The 22,457-nt window shown below is 46.3% G+C and overlaps 1 protein-coding gene across 1 annotated transcript; it reads left to right on the top strand.

Moving 5' to 3' along the window:
- The first annotated feature begins 18,478 nt into the window (after nucleotides 1-18,478).
- On the top strand, nucleotides 18,479-21,331 carry LOC127334633 (trihelix transcription factor ASR3). Its single transcript, XM_051361151.2, has 3 exons — nucleotides 18,479-19,277; nucleotides 19,869-19,907; nucleotides 20,790-21,331. Exons 1-3 carry the CDS (start codon nucleotides 18,581-18,583, stop codon nucleotides 21,098-21,100), a joined length of 1,047 nt encoding a protein of 348 aa, XP_051217111.1. The 5' UTR covers nucleotides 18,479-18,580; the 3' UTR covers nucleotides 21,101-21,331.
- Nucleotides 21,332-22,457: the final 1,126 nt, after the last annotated feature.

A 22,457-nucleotide genomic window follows, 5' to 3' on the forward strand; every position in this document is an offset into this window, starting at 1 on the left:
TAAAACATCAATGCTTTGTCTAAGGATATTTGTATTGTTTACATTACGCACAGTACTTAATGCAATTGTCTGTTGTTTGCAACTTAATACTAGAAGGGGTGCGGATGCTAACCCGAAGGTGGATCTTTTAGGCATAGATGCATGCTGGATAGCGGTCTATGTTGTTTGTCGTAATGCCCTAAGTAAATCTCATATTAGTCATCATGATATGTATGTGCATTGTTATACCCTCTCTATTTGTTAATTGCCCAACTGTAATTTGTTCACCCAACATGCTATTTCTTATTGGAGAGACACCACTAGTGAACTGTGGACCCCGGTCCATTCTTTTACATCTAAAATACAATCTACTGCAATCATTGTTCTCTGCTGTTCTTTGCAAACAAACATCATTCTCCACACCATACGTTTAATCCTTTGTTTACAGCAAGCCGGTGAGATTGACAACCTCACTGTTAAGTTGGGGCAAAGTATTTTGATTGTGTTGTGCAGGTTCCACGTTGGCGCCGGAATCCCTGGTGTTGCGCCGCACTACACTCCTTCACCAACAACCTTCACGTGGCCTTCATCTCCTACTGGTTCGATAACCTTGGTTTCTTTCTGAGGGAAAACTTGCTGCTGTGCGCATCACACCTTCCTCTTGGGGTTCCCAACGGACGTGTGCATCCACCGCCATCAAGACTGTTTTTTGGCGCCGTTGCCGGGGAACTGAAGAAAAGTTACACCACAGAGATTTCTAACTCCCACGTCAACTGCACGCTAGCAGCTGTTTTCTGGCGCCGTTGCCGGGGAGATCAAGACACGCTGCAAGGGGAGTCTCTCACATCCAATCTCTTTACTTTCTTTATTGTCTTGCTTTACTTTATTTTATTTTCTGTTTTGTTTGTTTCTTTATATCAAAAACATAAAAAATTAGTTACTTGCATTTACTTTACTTACCTTTTATTTATTTCATCATGCTTCCCCCTAAGTTCACTCTGAAAGATATATCAGTAGGGCGTGGGTCTATCATTGGAAGAGATAATATAGAAGAATTTTTCATTCATGTTAGTACAGTTAAAGATTTTGAAGATAGACACTTGGTAGAACTTGTTCCTACTTATGAAATTGCTACTGCCTCTTTAATACACATGTTGGAAGCTAGATTTGTTAATCTTAACCCTATAATTTAACATATGTTTCTTACACTCTCTGATATGGAAGAAGGAGAGAAGTAAGATTTTGTTTTACAAACCCTTCTTAAAGAATTTGGTGATGTAGCTAGAGAAGCTAGGAAAGTCTTTATTCAACATAAGATGCTTGGCTTTTATACCAATTTTGCAAATACCCTTTAAAAGATGGAAAAAGATAGACTAAAGTACACTAATAAAGTCAATTGTGAGGGGGAGATTAAAGTACCAATACCTTATAAGCTCATAGGAATGCATGAGGCACTAAAAAAGAATTTTGATTGGATTGTTCCTGAAAATTTATTTGAGGAGGATAGTAAGCCTAAAAGTAATGAAAGAGGAGCCTCTGAAACTTACATAGATAAGATACAATGCATTGTTGAGAAAACTCCCAACTCCTCTTGATGCTTCTTCTCTTTATGTTACTTGATTTACACTTTCTGCGCCTAGCTGAAAGGCGTTAAAGAAAAGCGCTTATGGGAGACAACCCATTATTTTATTTATGCAAATTTTGTTTTATATTTGTGTCTTGGAAGTTGTTACTGCTGTAGCAACCTCTCCTTATCTTTACTTTATTGCATTGTTGTGCCAAGTAAAGTCTTTGATAGTAAGGTTGATACTAGATTTGGATTTCTGCGCAGAAACAGATTTCTAGCTGTCACGAATTCGAGTAGATCTCTCTGTAGGAAACTCAGAAAAATCTGCGAAAATTCATGAGTAATCCTCAGATATGTACACAACTTTCATTCAATTTGAGCTTCTTCATCTGAGCATGTTAAGTGCCTCATAAAAATTCGTCTTTACGGACTGTTCTGTTTTGACAAATTCTGCCTTTTATTTCACATTGCCTCTTTTACTGTGTTGAGTGGATTTCTTTGTTCCATTAACTTTCAGTAGCCTTGGGTAATGTCCAGAAGTGTTAGGAATGATTGTGTCCTCTCTGAACATGTGAATTTTTTATTATGCACTAACCCTCTAATGAGATTGTTTTGAGTTTGGTGTGGAGGAAGTTTTCAAGGATCAAGAGAGGAGGATGATATAATATGATCAAGAAGAGTGAAAAGTCTAAGCTTGGGGATGCCCCCGTGGTTCATCCCTGCATATTTCAAGAAGACTCAAGCATCTAAGCTTGGGGATGCCCAAGGCATCCCCTTCTTCATCAACAACTTATCAGGTCACCTCTAGTGAAACTATATTTTTATTCTGTCACATCTTATGTGCTTTACTTGGAGCGTTTGTATGTTTTTATTTTTGTTTGTGTTTGAATAAATTCGGATCCTAGCATTCCTTGTGTGGGAGAGAGACACGCTCCGCTGTTTCATATTGAACACTGGTGTTCTTAGCTTTACTTTTAATGTTCATGGCGAAGGTTGAAAACCGCTTCGTTCATTGCTATTTGGTTGGAAACAGAAAATGCTTCATGTGGTAATTGGTATATTGTCTTGAATAATTTGATACTTGGCAATTGTTTTGAGCTCTCAAATAGATCATGTTTAAGCTCTTGCATCATGTAGTTTAAACCTATTAGTGGAGAACTACCGTAGAGCTTGTTGAAATTTGGTTTGCATGATTGGTCTCTCTAAAAGTCTAGATATTTTCTGGTAAAAGTGTTTGAACAACAAGGAAGACAGTGTAGAGTCTTATAATGCTTGCAATATGTTCTTATGTAAGTCTTGCTATACCGGTTCATACTTGTGTTTGCTTCAAACAACCTTGCTAGCCAAAGCCTTGTACTGAGAGGGAATGCTTCTCGTGCATCCAAAACCTTGAGCCAAAACCTATGCCATTTGTGTCCACCATAACTACCTACTATGTGGTATTTCTCTGCCATTCCAAAGTAAATTGCTTGCGTGCTACCTTTAAAATTTCATTCCTTGTCTTTGCAATATATAGCTCATGGGAAAGTAGCCTAAAAACAATTGTGGTAAAGAATATGTTGCTTATGTATCTTATTTCATATAAGTTGATTCTTGAGCGATAAACATGTTTTTGGGGACACCATCAACCTGTTACACCTTTGTTGAATATCATGTGAGTTGCTATGCATGTTCGTCTTGTCTGAAGTAAGGGAGATTTGCCATGAGTTGAATGGTTTGAGTATGCATATTGTTAGAGAAGAACATTGGGCCGCTAACCAAAGCCATGTATCATGGTGGAAGTTTCAGCTTGGACATTAATCCTCAATCTCTTATGAGAATATTATCTGTTGTTGAATGCTTAAGCATTAAAGAGGAGTCCATTATTTGTTTTCTATATTGTCCCGGTATGGATGTCCTCAAGTTGAGATCTATCAAAATCGAGAAATCAAATGCGATTTATCTCCTTGGACCTTTGTACAGGTGGGATAGAGGTACCCCTTTGCGACACTTGGTTGAAACATATGTAATGCAATGATAATCCATGGAAATCCGAGCTAATTAGGACAAGGTGCGAGCACTATTGGTATTCGATGCATGAGGCTTGCAACTTATAGGATGTTTTATGCATAACAATACGAATTATTACTACCGTTGACCAAATTGTTTCCATGTTTTCAAAATAAAAGCTCTAGCACATGAGTAATCCCTGCTTCCCTCTGCGAAGGGCCTTTCTTTTACTTTATGTTGAGTCAGTTTACCTACTTCTTTCTATCTTAGAAGCAAGCACTTGTGTCAACTGTATGCATTGATTCTTACATACTTGCTTATTTGCATTCATCATACTACTTTGTGTTGACAATTATCCATGAGATATACATGTTGAAGTTGAAAGCAACTGCTGAAACTTATATCTTCCTTTGTATTGCTTCAAAACCTTCTATTAAGAATCTATTGCTTTATGAGTTAACTCTTATGCAAGACTTATTGAAGCTTGTCTTGAAAGTACTATTCATGAAAAGTCTTTGCTATATGATTCAGTTGTTTAGTCATTATCTTTACCATTGCTTTGAATCACTTCATTCATCTCATATGCTTTACAATAGTATTGATCAAGATTTTGATAGTAGCATGTCACTTCAGAAATTATCCTTGTTATCGTTTACCTACTCGAGGGCGAGTAGGAACTAAGCTTGGGGATGCTTGATACGTCTCAAACGTATCTATAATTTCTTATGTTCCATGCTAGTTTTATGACAGTACTCACATGTTTTATATACACTTTATATCATTTTGATGCATTTTCTGGCACTAACCTATTAACAAGATGCCGAAGCGTCAGTTCCTGTTTTCTACTGTTTTTGGTTTCAGAAATCCTACACAGGAAATATTCTCGGAATTGGACGAAACAAAAGCCCACGGTCTTGTTTTCCACGGAGCCTTCCAGAAGTCCGAAGAGGAGACGAGGAGGGGCGACGAGGCGGCCACACTCTAGGGGGGCGCGGCCCCACCCCTGGCTGCGCCGCCCTATGGGGTGGGCCCCTCGAGCGTCCCCCGACTCTGCCCCTTCGCCTATATATTCTATCCGTCCGAAAACCCTAGTACCGAGAGCCACGATACGAGAAAAGTTACTGTGACGCCGCCGCCGCCAATCCCATCTCGGGGGATTCAGGAGATCGCCTCCGGCACCCTGCCGAAGAGGGGAATCATCACCGGAGGACTCTACATCACCATGCCCGCCTTCGGACTGATGCGTGAGTAGTTCATCCTTGGACTATGGGTCCATAGCAGTAGCTAGATGGTTGTCTTCTCCTCTTGTGCTATCATGTTTAGATCTTGTGAGCTGCCTATCATGATCAAGATCATCTATTTGTAATGCTACATGTTGTGTTTGTTGGGATCCGATGAATATGGAATACTATGTCAAGTTGATTATTGATCTATCATATATGTGTTGTTTATGATCTTGCATGCTCTCCGTTGCTAGTAGAGGCTCTGGCCAAGTTGATACTTGTAACTCCAAGAGGGGGTATTTATGCTCGATAGTGGGTTCATGCCTCCATTGAATCTGGGACAGTGACAGAAAGTTCTAAGGTTATGGATGTGCTGTTGCCACTAGGGATAAAACATCAATGCTTTGTCGAAGGATATTTGTATTGTTTACATTACGCACAATACTTAATGCAATTGTCTGTTGTTTGCAACTTAATACTGGAAGGGGTGCGGATGCTAACCCGAAGGTGGACTTTTTAGGCATAGATGCATGCTGGATAGCGGTCTATGTTCTTTGTCGTAATGCCCTAAGTAAATCTCATATTAGTCATCATGATATGTATGTGCATTGTTATGCCCTCTCTATTTGTCATTGCCCAACTGTAATTTGTTCACCCAACATGCTATTTCTTATTGGAGAGACACCACTAGTGAACTGTGGACCCCGGTCCATTCTTTTACATCTGAAATACAATCTACTGCAATCATTGTTCTCTGCTGTTCTTTGCAAACAAACATCATTCTCCACACCATAAGTTTAATCCTTTGTTTACAGCAAGCCGGTGAGATTGACAACCTCACTGTTAAGTTGGGGCAAAGTATTTTGATTGTGTTGTGCAGGTTCCACGTTGGCGCCGGAATCCCTGGTGTTGCGCCGCACTACACTCCTTCACCAACAACCTTCACGTGTCCTTCATCTCCTACTGGTTCGATAACCTTGGTTTCTTTCTGAGGAAAAACTTGCTGCTGTGCGCATCACACCTTCCTCTTGGGGTTCCCAACGGACGTGTGCATCACGCACCATCATGGACATAAAAGTACCTCCAGCAGCTGAATCCAATAGGTTCCTCGAAGAAAAATTTAATCCTGCATAAAAGGATTGGATTATCATCCAAGTAGTTAGTCCATGGGTAGGGCAATTCTTTACCAAAGATTTCATTCTTTCCCATGCTTGGGCAACATGTTCATTATCCAATTGCTTAAAATTCATAATGCTACTTCTCAAAGATATAATTTTAGCAGGAGGATAATATCTTCCAATGAAAGCATCTTTACATTTAGTCCATGAATCAATACTATTCTTAGGCAAATATAGCAACCAATCTTTAGCTCTTCCTCTTAAGGAGAAAGGAAACAATTTCAATTTTATAATGTCCCCATCTACATCCTTATACTTTTGCATTTCACAAAGTTCAACAAAATTATTAAGATGGGAAGCAGCATCATCAGTATTAACACCAGAAAATTGCTCTCTCATAACAAGATTTAGTAAAACCGGTTTAATTTCATAAAATTCTGATGTAGTAGCAGGTGAAGCAATAGGAGTGCATATGAAATCATCATTATTGGTGCTAGTGAATTCACACAACTTAGTGTTCTCAAGAGTATTCATTTTAACAATAATAAAAATAAGTAAAGCAAACCGAATTAAATAAAGTAAAACAAGTAACTAATTTTTTTATATTTTTGATATAAAGAAAGCAAACAAGACAGAAAATAAAATAAAGCAAGACAATAAACAAAGTAAAGAGATTGGGCGTGAGAGACTCCCCTTGCAGCGTGTCTTGATCTCCCCGGCAACGGTGCCAGCAAAATAGCTTGATGACGCGTGAAGCACACGTCCGTTGGGAACCCCAAGAGGAAGGTGTGATGCGTACATCAGCAAGTTTTCCCTCAGTAAGAAATCAAGGTTATCGAACCAGTAGGAGACGAAGGCCACGTGAAGGTTGTTGGTGAAGGAGTAGTGCGGCGCAACACCAGGGATTCCGGCGCCAACGTGGAACCTGCACAACACAATCAAAATACTTTGCCCCAACTTAACAGTGAGGTTGTCAATCTCACCGGCTTGCTGTAAACAAAGGATTAAACGTATGGTGTGGAGAATGATGTTTTCTTGCAAAGAACAACAGAGAACAATGATTGCAGTAGGTTATATTTTAGATGTAAAAGAATAGACCGGGGTTCACAGTTCACTAGTGGTGTCTCTCCAATAAGATAAATAACATGTTGGGTGAACAAATTACAGTTGGGCAATTGACAAATAGAGAGGACATAACAATGCACATACATATCATGATGACTACTATGAGATTTACTTAGGGAATTACGACAAAGAACATAGACTGCTATCCAGCATGCATCTATGCCTAAAAAGTCCACCTTTGGGTTAGCATCCGCACCCCTTCCAGTATTAAGTTGCAAACAACAGACAATTGCATTAAGTACTGTGCGTAATGTAAACAATACAAATATCCTTAGACAAAGCATTGATGTTTTATCCCTAGTGGCAACAACACATCCACAACCTTAGGGGTTGCTGTCACTCCCCCAGATTCAATGGAGACATGAACCCACTATCGAGCATAAATACTCCCTCTTGGAGTTACAAGTATCAACTTGGCCAGAGCCTCTACTAGCAACGGAGAGCATGCAAGATCATAAATAACACATATATGATAGATCGATAATCAACTTGATATAGTATTCCATATTCATCGGATCCCAACAAACACAACATGTACCATTACAAATAGATGATCTTGATCATGATAGGCAGCTCACAAGATCTAAACATGATAGCACAAGAGGAGAAGACAACCATCCAGCTACTGCTATGGACCCATAGTCCAAGGATGAACTACTCACGCATCAGTCCGGAGGCGGGCATGGTGATGTATAGCCCTCCGATGATGATTCCCCTCTCCGGCAGGGTGCTGGAGGCGATCTTCAGAACCCCCCGAGATGGGGTTGACGGCGGCGGCGTCTCAGTAACTTTTCTCGTATCGTGGCTCTCGGTACTAGGGTTTTCGCAACAGAAGGATTATATAGGCGAAGGGGCAAAGTCGGGGACGCCCGAGGGGCCCACCCCATATGGCGGCGCGGCCAGGGGTGGGGCCACGCCCCCCTATGGTGTGGCCGCCTCGTGGCCCCTCTTCGTCTCCTCTTCGGTGTTCTAGAAGACTCCGTGAAAAATAAGACCGTGGGCTTTTGTTTCGTCCAATTCCGAGAACATTTCCTGTGTAGGATTTCTGAAACCAAAAACAGCAGAAAACAGGAACTAGCGCTTCGGCATCTTGTTAATAGGTTAGTGCCGGAAAATGCATAAAATGATATAAAGTGTATATAAAACATGTGAGTATTGTCATAAAACTAGCATGGAACATAAGAAATTATAGATACGTTTGAGACGTATCAGAGGTCAAGTCCTAATGATAACTTCTAAAATACTTGGAGTAGAAATTATCAACTCTAATCATTCAAAAGGGAGTTGTATTCCAAATGAAAAAGGAACTTAAAAAGAACACCTATATTCATGCTTAATTGATATTTGGAATAAGCCCAAAAGTATGCAATATAATCAAATATAAAATACTTGTTCCAAATAGAAAAATGGTGTAATAATCATTGCTCTACAACTTAATGGAATTAACATAGTAAGAAACTTGCAATTAAAATTTGAAGTCAAATATGAATTTTAATGAGAGAATTCAAAACAGAAAACAAGAAAGAAAAAGACAACCAGAAAAATGGAGAAGGAGCTTACCTGGCCATGCAGCCCACTCGAGCAGCTCAACAGCCAGTCCAGGATTGGCCCAAAAACCAGCCCGAGTGACAACCCATCAACGGCCTGACCCGGATACCCCTTCCTTATCCTCTCGTGAGGAAGACGTCGTCGTCTTTGTCTCCGTCTCATTCGCACACACGGGAGGATGACATCACGATGGAGAAGGCCACGTCTCGGCCACCGATGTTGACCACGCAACCATCGACGACCGCCGCCGAGCGTATAAGAGCCGCACGAAAGCAGTCATGTGTTCTTCCAGGTCTCAGAAGACCAAACCCTAGCTCCCCAGCCATCTCCCATCGTCGTTGTTCCCCACAGCCACGAGTCTCGCCGAGGATACTCCCAACACCGTCGTCCTCTCCTCGTTCTTCTCGTTGGCGCGTGCAAGCTGGGAAGCCCCTGTTGTGGCGAATTCGGCCATTTTCTTTGACCACCTCCGCCGTGTCCATGGATGAAATCGTCGCCGTCCGAGCTCCCCAGACCTCTTCCTCAAGCTCTGCAAGATCATGGTGAGCCCACGGTTCCTCCAGTGCCCTCGATTCTCTCCTTAGCTCTCTGTATCGCCACCGCATCGCGTGTCTGTGAGAGCCGCCGCTCGGCATCACCGGCGGTGAAGCTCCGGTGACCATTTTCCAGCGGCGTCGCCACCATACGGTTCACCGCATCGCGCTGACACTATAGAGCCTAACTGCGCACCCGTAGGAGCTCCCAATGCGATGTCTTCAATTTTGACTTGGTCAGTCATACGTGGCAGCTAACGTGGCCTAGGACCCACTGATCAGTGACTATGTGTAGATTAGCCCGGGTAGGTTTAGTAATTTTTTGTTTTAATTCAAATTTCATAATTACTGAAACTTTGCATATATTTGTAGGGTATCAACCCAATCCCTGCCTAGAATAGTTCCACATCTAGGTTCAATCCACAGAAAAAACGAACAAGGCCTCATTGGTGTTTTTTTTCCAGCGAAATGTGTACATCTGGTTTTGTACTTGGTGTTTATGAAAAGGACAGCGCTACTAATCCCCCGGAGGCCACAACCAACCGAACCTCCGGCTTCCCTGCATGACACGTGTCCAATTTTAGCCAAAATTCAGACTTTGCTTCGTCGCAGCAAAAAAAATGCCCGCTTTTGCTTCATTGAAGCAGAAAATGGTTCGCCTAGAAACAAAAATGAAAAGACTCATCAGAAGGCGGAAATTCAGGCATTGCTTCATTGTAGCAAAAAAAAGCCCGCTTTTGCTTCATTGAAGCAAAAAACGGTTCACTTAGAAATAAAAAGAAAAAATTGTTGGAGGCAGATCTCGCCGGAGACATCGCCGGAGCTTTGGTAGCAACAATTTTATACTAAAGTAGCTAACCAACAAAACATTTGAAGCAATAAGTTTATACTATCGTAGCATCGTCCACTACTCGCCGGAGACATGACGGAGACCTCGCAGCACAATTTTATACTGAAGTAGCAACAACGCAGACCAATTGTAGCAAAGAAGATATACTATTGTAGCATCACAATTTTTTTACGAGATCTCCGATGAGGTCCTCGCAGCAACGACGGCAACACCAACCTATTCCATGGTAGCCCAATAACATTGCTGTACAACATCGACGACACCCGTTCGTAGCTCCGGTCACTATCTATTATAACATTGAGCATCCGACGGCTAGCTTTGTAGCTCTATCCAAAAGCCTTTGCAGCTCCACCCGGTGGCCTTTGTAGCGAAATTATCGGCGGTTTTTTATACTTGCGTTTCATAGCACCAATAACATCGACGCAGCTTGATGTGGGGTGGCTTTCAGACACCTCCACCTCAAGACCGTCAAGTGCAGCCCCGCCTATCGTCGACACGACACCATGGCCAAGGAGTCCCCCAAGTGGACCAACAACACAAAACCCCGCCATATATGTCAAGGTGAACTCTTTCCTCTCTATGGTCGACCTCAACACCAACTTGAATGGTATGCTACCTCATGCCTATCATCATTATGTCTATAGGTGCCCACATCGACAAGGACCAAGAGAGAAGGAACTCCCATGGTGCACGGAAGAGAGAAGAGAAGAAGGAAGAGGAAGAAGAGGCGGGAGGAGGAGGCCCAGCCTGGCCGGCCTAGGACCCGGTCTGACCGGACCCACAACTGGGTCATCCGGTCCCAGGCCCGGTCAACCGGGCGCCCAACCGGATTCCCTGCCTCGTACCGGAAGGCGACCGGAAACTTCGCAAGTTCCCGGTTGGCTCCCGGTCGACCGGACCCAGGACCGGACCACCCGGTCACAGGCCCGGTCTGACCGGATCCCAAACCGGATTGCACGAGTTTGACTCGACCGGGACGGCCCGAGTCGGTCCACCACTTACCTGTTCGACCCAAGCTACCTTGTATGCCTATATAAGCACCTAGGTCACCCCCTTAGCTCCTTAGACAAGATTTAGGCTTAGACATGAAGTTGAGCTTTGTCTCCCTAGGGTTTCATCCCCTTTGTATCAAGGCTACCCTTGTTGGATGTATGGATTTGTGAGTGTGAGATTCTAGTGCTACCCACTCTCTCTCCCACTCCTAGATTCATCTCCCTCACCAATCTCTCTGCTCGGAATTCTACCGCGTGTCTCTTCCGGGTTGATTCTATTGGCGTGGTCCATCGAGCCACGGGGTAAGTATCGATTGTATCGGGTTGGTGTGCGTGCGTGAGTTCATCGTGTTCTTCGTGTTCATCGTGTTCTTCGCGCTCTCCCTCTCTCCCTTCTTTGGATTTCGGGTCAACCGCAAGATCGGGCCACAAACGGGGTCTTAGACCTCATCATATGGTATCAGCAGCCTTTGGTTTCCGCGGATTTGACCCCCCACCCATCCAATTTCGTCACTAAAAATTTTCCCCAAAAATAGCCCTAATTTGCCTTTTGACCGATCTGTGATTTGGTTGCGTTTTGAGTGGTTTTGGTCCATGGATTTGGTGTTGGAGTGCTTGATCTACTATCTCCCCAACTTTTAGCCCCCAATTCCATCGTTTCCCTTCGTTTTGGTCGATTTGGCTTGGTTTCGCTCAAGAACGGGAGAGAGAAAAACTGTGCCCCGCGAAATCCGGTCGACCGGGCGCCAACCGGGCCTGTGACCGGACGGCCTGGCGCCAGGGCCGGTCAACCGGGCGCCAGACCGGGCGCCAACCGGGCGCCAACCGGGCCAGAACCCGGTCAACCAGGCTGTAGACCGGGCAGGCCAGCACAGGGCTCGGTCAACCGGGCGCCAACCGGGCGCCACCTCCACCACCACCTCCGCCAACCACCGCCGCCCTCTCCGCCGCCGGCAAGCACCGCCACCCTCCCCAAACCACCGGGAAACATCACCGCGGCCCCATAACCTCCGCCGCAACCGCAAGGGCATCGACACCACCCACCACCGGCTTACCACCGCCACCGCCGCCAAGCTACTTTGACCCATTTCTTCCGCTAACTTGTGTTTGCTTGTTCCGGTTTGAGTGCCTTGTTTGTACAACTAATCCGCAGATACGAAGCAAGCGACGACATCCTCGGCACCCCGGGCTTGCAACCGTACTCTTGACACCACCACCTTCATCGCAAGTTGTGTGTTCATCACCGCCTAACATCTTAGGTATAACTTGCATTCCCCTTGTAACCCCTCTTCTTTTGCGATCTATCCTATCGAGCATTGCTTATTGAGTGTTGCGAGACATTGCACGTGGCCCCGATTGTGAGGTGTGTGTGTAGTGTGGAGTCAAGCTTCTAAGCAAAACTCGTGTGGCAAGATAGCAAGAGCGAGCTAACGCTAACATAGTGCGAGAAAAAGCCGCCAAAACACAAAAAGAGCAAAAGAGTGCAAGTGCCCCCATACATACAAATACAAAAGTGTACAAAGTGGCACCATAGATACAAAAGAGTGCAAGTGCCACCATATACAAAAGAGAAAAAGCTTTTAAGCAAAAGAGAGATAAGAGAAGAGAGGCCGCGTGTGAATCTTGTTGTCTCTTCATTTGCAACCAAAGCTTTGATCTCTTCTTGTGTTAGTGTGACACCGAGCACCCTTGCTTAAGGGCTTCATACACTTTTCCGCTCATTCCTTGGTCGCACTAACCCCGTTCATCTCGTGTGTGCGTTCCACATCTTTTCCGTGTTTATAGTGATCATCGCTTTGACATTTGAATTTTTTGGATTTCACCCACTCTTGACAACATACTTGATTTCGGATTTCGTCTTTTGGCTTTCCACCATAATCACCTAACACCATATTTGCTAGCTTTTGCGTGTGTTTTTGCGTGAGTACCCGATACAATTGTTCTAACTCTCGGTTTTGTTGGATCACCCCAATCTTGTCATACCACGGTAAGGTTGCGGGGTAGTGTTCTTCCACTAACATACACCATATAGATCTTGTCGTGCTAACATGTATAGCGACGAAGAAGATACGGAGGAGTACACGGAGCACTTCGAGGAGGATACCTCTTCAAGCACCGCGGATGTGGAGGAACATGTGGAGCTCGACACCGACTATGGCTCTACGAGCATCACCGACATGACCGACATCGAGGAGCTCTACATCGACAATGGCTCCTCAAGCATGGACGACATGGTGGAGCGCCACCTTGAGGACGACTTCGACGAGCTCTACATCGACAATGGCTCACCACTCATGGACGACATGGTGGAGCAAAGCCACGTCTACGACATCGACACCGTGACGGAGCTTCACCTCGACTCCACCTTGAGCAACGCCTACTTGGCCAATGGAGCTACATATGAGGATAGAGGACCTCCACGATGGCACCACCATATGGATCATCAAGAGCGTCCTCATCATGATCGTCATCGACACTCGTCTCCGAGCTCCACAAGGCGCCACCATGAGAGTGCTTATGCACAATATCGTCGACCTCAAGTACATCATATGGAGCATCAAGAGCGTCCCCAACATGATCGTCATCGACACTCTCCTCCAAGCTCCACAAGGCGCCACAAGCAACATGCCAAGTCGCATGAGCCATCATCTAGGCATGGCAAGGACCGTCATCGACAGACGTCACCACATGAGCTTCGCCGCCACAAGCCACTTCATGATCGCCATCGACCAACATCTTCCACGAGTCTTCGACGACACCACTCACACCATGGTGATGATGCACGAAGACGAGAGCCTCGACATGAAGGCGACAAACACCATGATAGGGTGCCTACCACTCCAAGGATGGCAAGTGCACATCAAGAAGACCTTCCTCATAAGGCGACTTCTCCCTCTTGTGCCACCACCACAATGGCCCCTACCTCGTCACATGCCTATGGACTCCGATGCTACAAGTGCAAGCAACAAGGCCACCCTCCACGGGAATGTCCCAATCTCCTATGTGAGGTGTGCAAGGCCAAGGGTCACGTGGCATGGCAATGCACAACGCCAAATGCCAAGACGCTCTACTTCGACAAGCTACAAGCACAAGTCCCCAAGATGCCTATTGCGCCCACACTTCAAGATGAAGACCTCTAAGGCCATCACAAGGATGATGTGGATCCGAGCCTAGCTCTCCACACCACTACGGCGCCACCGATGGAGGACGACTTGGGAGGCGATGGAGTTGAGCATGGTGACCATGGGACTTTCCCTTCAACCAAGGAGGCGCATGGAGATGAGAAAGTCGAGCCTACTCCTATATGCTTGATTGATGAGTTGGTACCAATCCCATGTGAGAATGAGAGCCACTTAGCCCACTTGAGTGAGAGTGATAGTGAGTTGAGTGACTTCCACCCCATATGTGAGTTTGAGTGCTTCCGTTTGGAGGACATGAGTGATACACAAAGTGAGTTGAGAGAGGTAGATGATAGGTCCATGGAGGACATCGCATTTGCTAACACATTAACCTTTCCCTCGTTTGTGTCTTCTTATGTTGCACTAGGTTCCACGGAGGAAGAGTTCCCGCTCACGGAGACGATGTACATGGTGCATGAAGATGATGATATCTCACCATGCTTGCTCCAAGATGGACATGTCGACCACATGGATCCTCCTACTTCCACAACACCTACCTCAAATGAGTCGGCCTACAAAGGTAACAACATAGTGTTGATGATGCCATGATCCCACTAGTGGACATGATGACTTATGAATGCATGCATGATCTTGATGATACATTTGCTACGTCACATGCTACTTTCACTTTCCCATGTGATGCTTTGCTTGATAACATTGTTGATCATGTGAAATTGCTTGCTTGTGATACCATGAACATGCCATGCTACGAGAGTTTCACGTTTTCCCTACTTGCTTGCAATGATAATGATAATGATAATACTTGTGTTGCGCCACCCTTGATGAGCACTTGCTCTTTACATAGGGTTGTCGACAACAATGATAACATGTTGAACATGCTTTGCCCAAAATGTTTGCACCATTCCATGATCCTTGCATCCAAGATTGTGAACAATTGCTCTTTCTTATGCTTGATATGCAAGAATGCTTATTTCATTGTCCACGAGATGGCCCCCATAGCCTTCTCACTTTTTGATGATCATGAGTTACCACATGCCATGAATGCACCTTCTTGCCATATGCACCATCGCCATGCATTTCATACCATCTTGATTGACACTAATGGTGATGTGCACAAGACATGGAACATCATGATGGATGATGTGTTCCTCTACCATGCACACACGCTTTTTGTTTTCTCTTTTGTGTGTATAGGTACCCGAATGACAACTTCCACCGCTACGGAGCATGAGCTCACGAAACGCGCAATTGAGAGCTACCCCAACACGGACGAGATACATGATCCAACCCATGGGATTCACGCCAAAGGGTATGTTCCCAAACGCCTTCGCCCTCGTGTGTTTCCGACTTGTCTTGTCGAGCTTCCGGTTTGGACCAATGCCTCGTCACCTCTTTTGCCTCTTATGCAACATATCTTGACACATCTTGTTGGCACAATGGTTGTTGTATGTCTTGATGCGTTCATCATACACTTCGAGAATCTCAAGGACCATGTCATACATGTGAGAGACACCTTATGCATCTTGTGCCACTTGTCACACAAAAAGTTGCTCTTCTTTGGATTTCTCATTTCATCTTTGGCAATTGAAATGGATTCTTTGACACTTGAGGATACCCATACTTGGCTCACGCCAACCATACTTTCCCAAGCTAGAAGTTTCCATCTCTTTGCCATTGCACATAAAAATTTTGCCCAAAATTTTGCTGACGATACTTGCCTTTTGATTGTTCCATTTGTGTGGGACAATGCTACACATCACATTTTTGACACTTTACAAACCAAACTTTTACATGCACAAATTTTTGCTCTACCAAATTTTGGATACATCGACACTCTTTTGGTTCCCATTTTTGCCAAATGCCTCTTGGAGAAACGACTTGATGCTTCGTATTTGATTGAGAGCCTCTTGTTCGCCGATCACCAAATTGGCATCCACAAGCTTTCCATTCGCAAGTTGTTTTCCCCCAAGTTCTTCTTCGACCGCGACTTTGTCCATCGACTACTACATGGGAGAAACGTCATGGCCTACATCATCGTTGAGGAGGAACAAGAGTCGAGGGCGACTCTTCCCCAAGGGGGGGGGGAGATGATGTGGGGTGGCTTTCGGACACCTCCACCTCAAGACCGTCAAGTGCAGCCCCGCCTATCGTCGACACGACACCATGGCCAAGGAGTCCCCCAAGTGGACCAACAACACAAAACCCCGCCATATATGTCAAGGTGAACTCTTTCCTCTCTATGGTCGACCTCAACACCAACTTGAATGGTATGCTACCTCATGCCTATCATCATTATGTCTATAGGTGCCCACATCGACAAGGACCAAGAGAAAAGGAACTCCCATGGTGCACGGAAGAGAGAAGAGAAGAAGGAAGAGGAAGAAGAGGCGGGAGGAGGAGGCCCAGCCTGGCCGGCCTAGGACCCGGTCTGACCGGACCCACAACCGGGTCATCCGGTCCCAGGCCCGGTCAACCGGGCGCCCAACCGGATTCCCTGCCTCGTACCGGAAGGCGACCGGAAACTTCGCAAGTTCCCGGTTGGCTCCCGGTCGACCGGACCCAGGACCGGACCACCCGGTCACAGGCCCGGTCTGACCGGATCCCAAACCGGATTGCACGAGTTTGACTCGACCGGGACGGCCCGAGTCGGTCCACCACTTACCTGTTCGACCCAAGCTACCTTGTATGCCTATATAAGCACCTAGGTCACCCCCTTAGCTCCTTAGACAAGATTTAGGCTTAGACATGAAGTTGAGCTTTGTCTCCCTAGGGTTTCATCCCCTTTGTATCAAGGCTACCCTTGTTGGATGTATGGATTTGTGAGTGTGAGATTCTAGTGCTACCCACTCTCTCTCCCACTCCTAGATTCATCTCCCTCACCAATCTCTCCGCTCGGAATTCTACCGCGTGTCTCTTCCGGGTTGATTCTATTGGCGTGGTCCATCGAGCCACGGGGTAAGTATCGATTGTATCGGGTTGGTGTGCGTGCGTGAGTTCATCGTGTTCTTCGTATTCATCGTGTTCTTCGCGCTCTCCCTCTCTCCCTTCTTTGGATTTCGGGTCAACCGCAAGATCGGGCCACAAACGGGGTCTTAGACCTCATCACAGCTCCACCGGAAGCATTTGCAGCTCCGCACGGAGGCCTATGTAGCAACGACGTCAACCGTTTGTAGCAACATGACTCTGCAGCTCCACCAATATGGCTGGTAGCACCGTCCGACATGGCCGGTGGCACCACCATAGCCCACAAAGCAGCAACGACAAACACCATATGAATCTTCGCCGCACACCGGTCATGTCGTCACCACCTGAGCCTCGCAGCACCGTCGTGCGCATGATCCTCTTGCAGCAACACCACCGTGAGGAACGGCCGGCGACGAGGTCGTTTCGGTTGCAGGAGTTGATGAGGAGGACTTTGGGCCTCCACCGCAGCCACCATCTCCGTCGACGGCGGGATTCGTGGGAGCCAGGCGCCGCCTCGATCTCCGGCGACAGCGGAGCGTCGCGGCCGCCGCGCCCTTCCCAGGAGGCGCACTACTTGGTGGTGGCCGGCCATGCGACCACACGAAGCGGCGGCGCGGGCTGTGCCTCGACGGCGCACGGCGTCCATCGAGCCTCAGCGTTGGGCGGAGCTTGGTTGAATGGACGGCGGCGCTATGGAGGCAGAGGAGCTGCACGGAGCGAGCTGTGAGGCGGAAGGGAAAGAGTATGCAGCTCCGTTGGCCAGGCTTTGCAGCTCCAACTCCTGCCATTTGCAGCTCCGGCGGCCAGACTTTGCAGCACCCGCGGTGGGGATTTGCAGCTCCGCTCCCGCCATTTGCAGCTCCGGCGACGGGCAATTGCAGCTCCACCCAGCTCCGCCGACGGGGATTGCAGCTCCACTCCATAGCAAATGCAGCTCCAACGACAACCGCTTGTAGCACTTCTGCATAGTATATGCAGCTCCGCCGCCACCGTAGTGTTACCTCCCCTTGCAGTAGCTACGATCGTGGTCCGAAGCAGTACCTGCCTTCTGTAGCAGCACCGGCAGCCTGGCCGTGTAGCACCGCCGTGTACCACCGGAATGGCGCTCGCAAAAACAACGACACCATCGCAGCACCCTTTCTTCTCCGACGACGACGGGTGCTGCGGGAGCTAAAGGCAGCTGGAATCGACCTGCAAGGCTTGCTGGCACGACTCCGTCAGCTCATCTCGGAGCTCATCATCATATAGGTAGGTGTATAAAAATCAAAATTCGGTTCATTTAGGATAGGCCGCGTCTGATGAATGGCTACTGGCGTGGACTTGGGTTTGCCGAGAGAGCGCGTGATTACTGATTACCATACCTCCTAATAATCTCTTGTTTGAGTCACAAGACAAGCCTTTCGCCATTGTCCTCCCCACACGCGTCCCTGGCCTTCCCTCCCTCGCCCACGCCCCACGCTACCGTCGTTACCTCTCCGTTACACGACCCTCCTCACGCCGTCACGTCAACTTCTGCCCACAAAAGCACGCGTTCCCCACCTCGCTCCCCCGCATGTCCAACGCCGGCGACCCCGCCGGTGCGGCGGCGGCGGCGGCGGCCACCCCGTCCGGGCGCGCCCCGAGGCTGCCTCGGTGGACGCGGCAGGAGATACTGGTGCTCATCGAGGGCAAGCGCGTGGTTGAGGTCCGCGGGGGCGGGCGCGGCGGGAGGGGGCGAATCGCGGCGGCGGGGGAGGCGACGGCGCTGGAGCCCAAGTGGGCCGCGGTCGCCGAGTACTGCCGTCGCCACGGCGTCGAGAGGGGGGCCGTCCAGTGCCGGAAGCGGTGGAGCAACCTCGCTGGGGACTACAAGAAGATCAAGGAGTGGGAGCGGGCGGCCACGGCCTCGGCCTCGCGGGAGCCCTCCTTCTGGGCCATGCGCAACGACGCCAGGCGGGAGCGCAGGCTCCCCGGATTCTTCGACCGCGAGGTGTACGACATACTCGAAGGACGGGGGCGGGGGATCGTCGCCGGCAGCAGCTCCGGCGGTAATGCCGCCGAGGAAGAGGAGGTGGTGCGCGAGCAGGAGGATGAGGAGGAGGAAGAGAGGGGGGAGGAAAAGGAGGTTGCAGTGGAGGAGACCGTCTTTGACAGTGGCCGGCCCGCCGGGGAGGAGGCCCTCTTCTCTGAGGACGAAGAGGGGGAAGATGATGAGACGCCAAAGACCACGCAGACACCTCCGCCGGCGGTTATCGCCCTGCCGATTTCCGGTGAGCTCCCCTTTGACTCTGGATGGTAAAACTGCTAATCTTTTTGGTCATAAATTTTTGTTTTGCCCGTTTGCTCTTTCTTGATGGTGAATTCGAGTCTTCTGCCTCTCCCTGCTTTCCCTTAAAAAAAACAGAGCTATCAGTTGGCCTGTCTTTGCTTGTTCTGCTCATTGGAGGTAAAACGCGGGAAGCTTTCTAGTACTCCCATATCTGCGGTGAAGTTTAATACTCGGTATTTACAACGTGTAAAGACGTGATTGTCTTCTCTTCTGGCTCCCATGCTAAAATGGCTTAGCTAAACAGGTCGGTCTCGTTAATTTCGAGATCGATGCACTGTGTTTCCTCTTCGTGATTTTGTACTTATATCAGTAGTTTGAATTGGCCTAAATGCTCAGTTTATAGTGTGATATTACTGCGAGTTCCGCCATATTATTGTAGTAGCAGTTGCCGGAGGCATTGAAATTTTGAGGGTTGGCTAATTAGCCTGATTCTTCTCTTGCTTATGGTTGTGTTATTGAGGTGTACTCCACTCCGGTATTGCTTGTTCATGTGGTGGGTTCTTCGATTAATTTGTGCTGCTTTACATTTCAGAGAAGTCGGAAGCATCAAGGCAACAAAGCACTGAGCAAGGTACTTCAGTTCACTGTATTCATTATGCAAGGCAGTAGCTAGCTGCAATGATGAACCTTTTACGATGTCGAATTCACATTGCAATATATTTTCAAAACATCAGAGCACAAGTACCTAATTTTTTAAAGTCAGTTACCTAGACTTTCATTGTAAACGGTCTGATGCTACAAACATTATAATACTACATGACTAATGATAGCGTAATTGATAATCATGGTATGTAAGTAATAGTGGTGGCTCTAGTAATTTGCAACTTGGTATTCATTTCACCAAAATCATCACTTTTTTGCTAAAACCGTCATTGTTTTGCGCCAAAATCGTCGCTGTTTTGCCAAAATCCTTGTTGTTTTGCCAAAATCACTGCTATTCAGACGAATACCTAGGAATACCCCTAGCGCCGCCCCTGTGTAGTAATATCCCAGCTTAGGAGAACTACCAACCAGTCTATTTTTGTGCAACCATTGTTGTGACAGACTCACAAGCCCATGGAGGTAACTGATGCTCATCTGCTAAAATGGCAACCCACAACAAACTGAATTGATTTGGTGGTTACCATGTCCATCAACTTTTCCTGTAACGGCCGTCCTGGATCAGGACACGGTTATCGGTTCCTTTCTGCATGACGTGTTGGTAGCACTTATGAACTCAATTTTCCGCTGTTTTTCACGTACTTCCATAGAGCGAGACTTTAGCAGACCCAGTACTAGCTTCAACATGTACATGATCAAAAAACTAGATTCTTTCAAGGCAAATGCCTGCTTGGAAACTTCTTAAATATTCTAAATGAAATGGCACTATGGACACTCATCATAGTCCTGTGATTGATGAGCTGCAAATATGTTAAAAGGGCAAGAAGTAACAAACAACCATATCTTTTATCAGGCACATCGAAAGAGAAGCAATATGGGCAGCAAGGCTCGCCAACACAGCAGCAACAGCAGCAGAGCAGACAAAAGAGGCAGCGAACTGACAGTGATGACGGTGAGCCCAGAGAAGAAGGCATGGCAGACTTGCAGGGCAACAAGCTACTGGAGATCCTAGACCGAAACAGCCGGATGGTAGAAGCGCAGCTGGAGGCACAGAACGTGAACTCAGAGCGCGACCGGGAGCAGAGAAGAGAAGAGGCCAACAGCCTCGCCGTCGTGCTTGGCAGGCTCGCAGATGCTCTTGGCAGGATCGCCGATAAGCTCTAGTTAGCACCAGCTAGCTGAAGCTGCTTAGACAGATATTGGGTGTACAGATTGGTACAGGAGGATTACTGGGATTTGATTTTTTTTTTCTTGTACTCAGGGTGGGGGTTGTTATATAAGGTTATGAGGTTATATATGTCATTCAGATGATCTGAACTAGCAGAGATCTTAATTGTGTATGTGTTGTGTGCGTGGATGGCTTTCTTAGTATTATTCCATGAAATGGATTGGAAATGTGTGTCTGCTGAGTGTTGAGTAATATTGCTTGTGTTCAGAATATGCATGAAGGCAAAACGAAAAATCACTTTGGAGCAGCCCTTTGGTCAATTTGTTTTTAGAAAACTTTGAAATTTCGATTTCAAAGTTTTAAGAAATTCCGAGAAAATACCTGGATGTAGTGAATGTTTATAGAAGTTCATTACAGATATGACCCAGAAAGATTATGGTAAATCAGTGGTAGCTAATGTAGAATTACTATGCTTTAATCCACTAGTGTGCATATTTTCAAAACGAAATACATTGTATTTTGGGCTCAGCATAAATAATATCTCCACTTCAATGTGGTGTTCACCGACAAAAAAAATATCGATTTGTCATTTTCGCTGAGCCCAAAATACAATGTATGTTGTATTGAAAATTTGCACATTAGTAAAATACATTGGTACAACCTGGTATTTTTTCAACTTTTCTGAAACGATTGAATTCGAAATTTCAAAGGTTAAAAAATTGGCCTACCTAGAACTAATGCCTGGTTCGGTTGCAACAGACCCGTCTCCAGGATTTCAAGGCATGGTGCAAATTCAAAATAGGGTCCTGATTTTTTTTTACAAATCGTACAACCAACAGAATGGAACAGTTCTTTCACTTAATATAAGTTTAGGCTCTAAACCGTGCGTTTGCTACGGGGTAATTTTTGTTAGAAAAAATATTAAATCACTGCTGAAAAAATATCTAATAGGTTGTAGTTAATTAAATTGCTACCACGACATGTACTGAGCAGCCCATACTTTATTCAGTTTCATGTACAGTGTAATGTAATGAGTTGTATGTCTTAATAAAATGTAATTTCATGAAAATGACGATTTGAAGGGCCATCAAGCATACTCCAAAGTGATAATAAAGTTTTACAGCTAGCCCCGTGCAAGTAATATACTTATATTTTATGTTTATCGAGCCATGCTAGGGCTTTATTGTGGTAAAATTTAGGCTTTGGGACAGACCCAGGCTGACTTTCAATAGTTGGGCTTTTGGCAGCCTATCAACTCTGTTCTGGTCCGAGAGATGCCGAAGTGAGTGCATCGGGATGTCGCGGAGAGGTAGACCGTGTCGACAAGGCCTGGTGAAGCGCTAGTGGGCACGA

The sequence above is a fragment of the Lolium perenne genome, chromosome 6 (assembly GCF_019359855.2).
Source record: "Lolium perenne isolate Kyuss_39 chromosome 6, Kyuss_2.0, whole genome shotgun sequence".
In the NCBI taxonomy this organism is placed as follows: domain Eukaryota; kingdom Viridiplantae; phylum Streptophyta; class Magnoliopsida; order Poales; family Poaceae; genus Lolium; species Lolium perenne.

What these genes read in the sequence shown, in the direction of transcription:
- LOC127334633 (XM_051361151.2), top strand. Translation starts at nt 18,581, where the DNA reads ATGTCCAACGCCGGCGACCCCGCCGGTGCGGCGGCGGCGGCGGCGGCC. An exon ending in TATCGCCCTGCCGATTTCCG is followed by an intron (nt 19,278 to 19,868) that starts GTGAGCTCCCCT and finishes TTTACATTTCAG; the next exon opens with AGAAGTCGGAAGCATCAAGG. An exon ending in GCAACAAAGCACTGAGCAAG is followed by an intron (nt 19,908 to 20,789) that starts GTACTTCAGTTC and finishes ATCTTTTATCAG; the next exon opens with GCACATCGAAAGAGAAGCAA.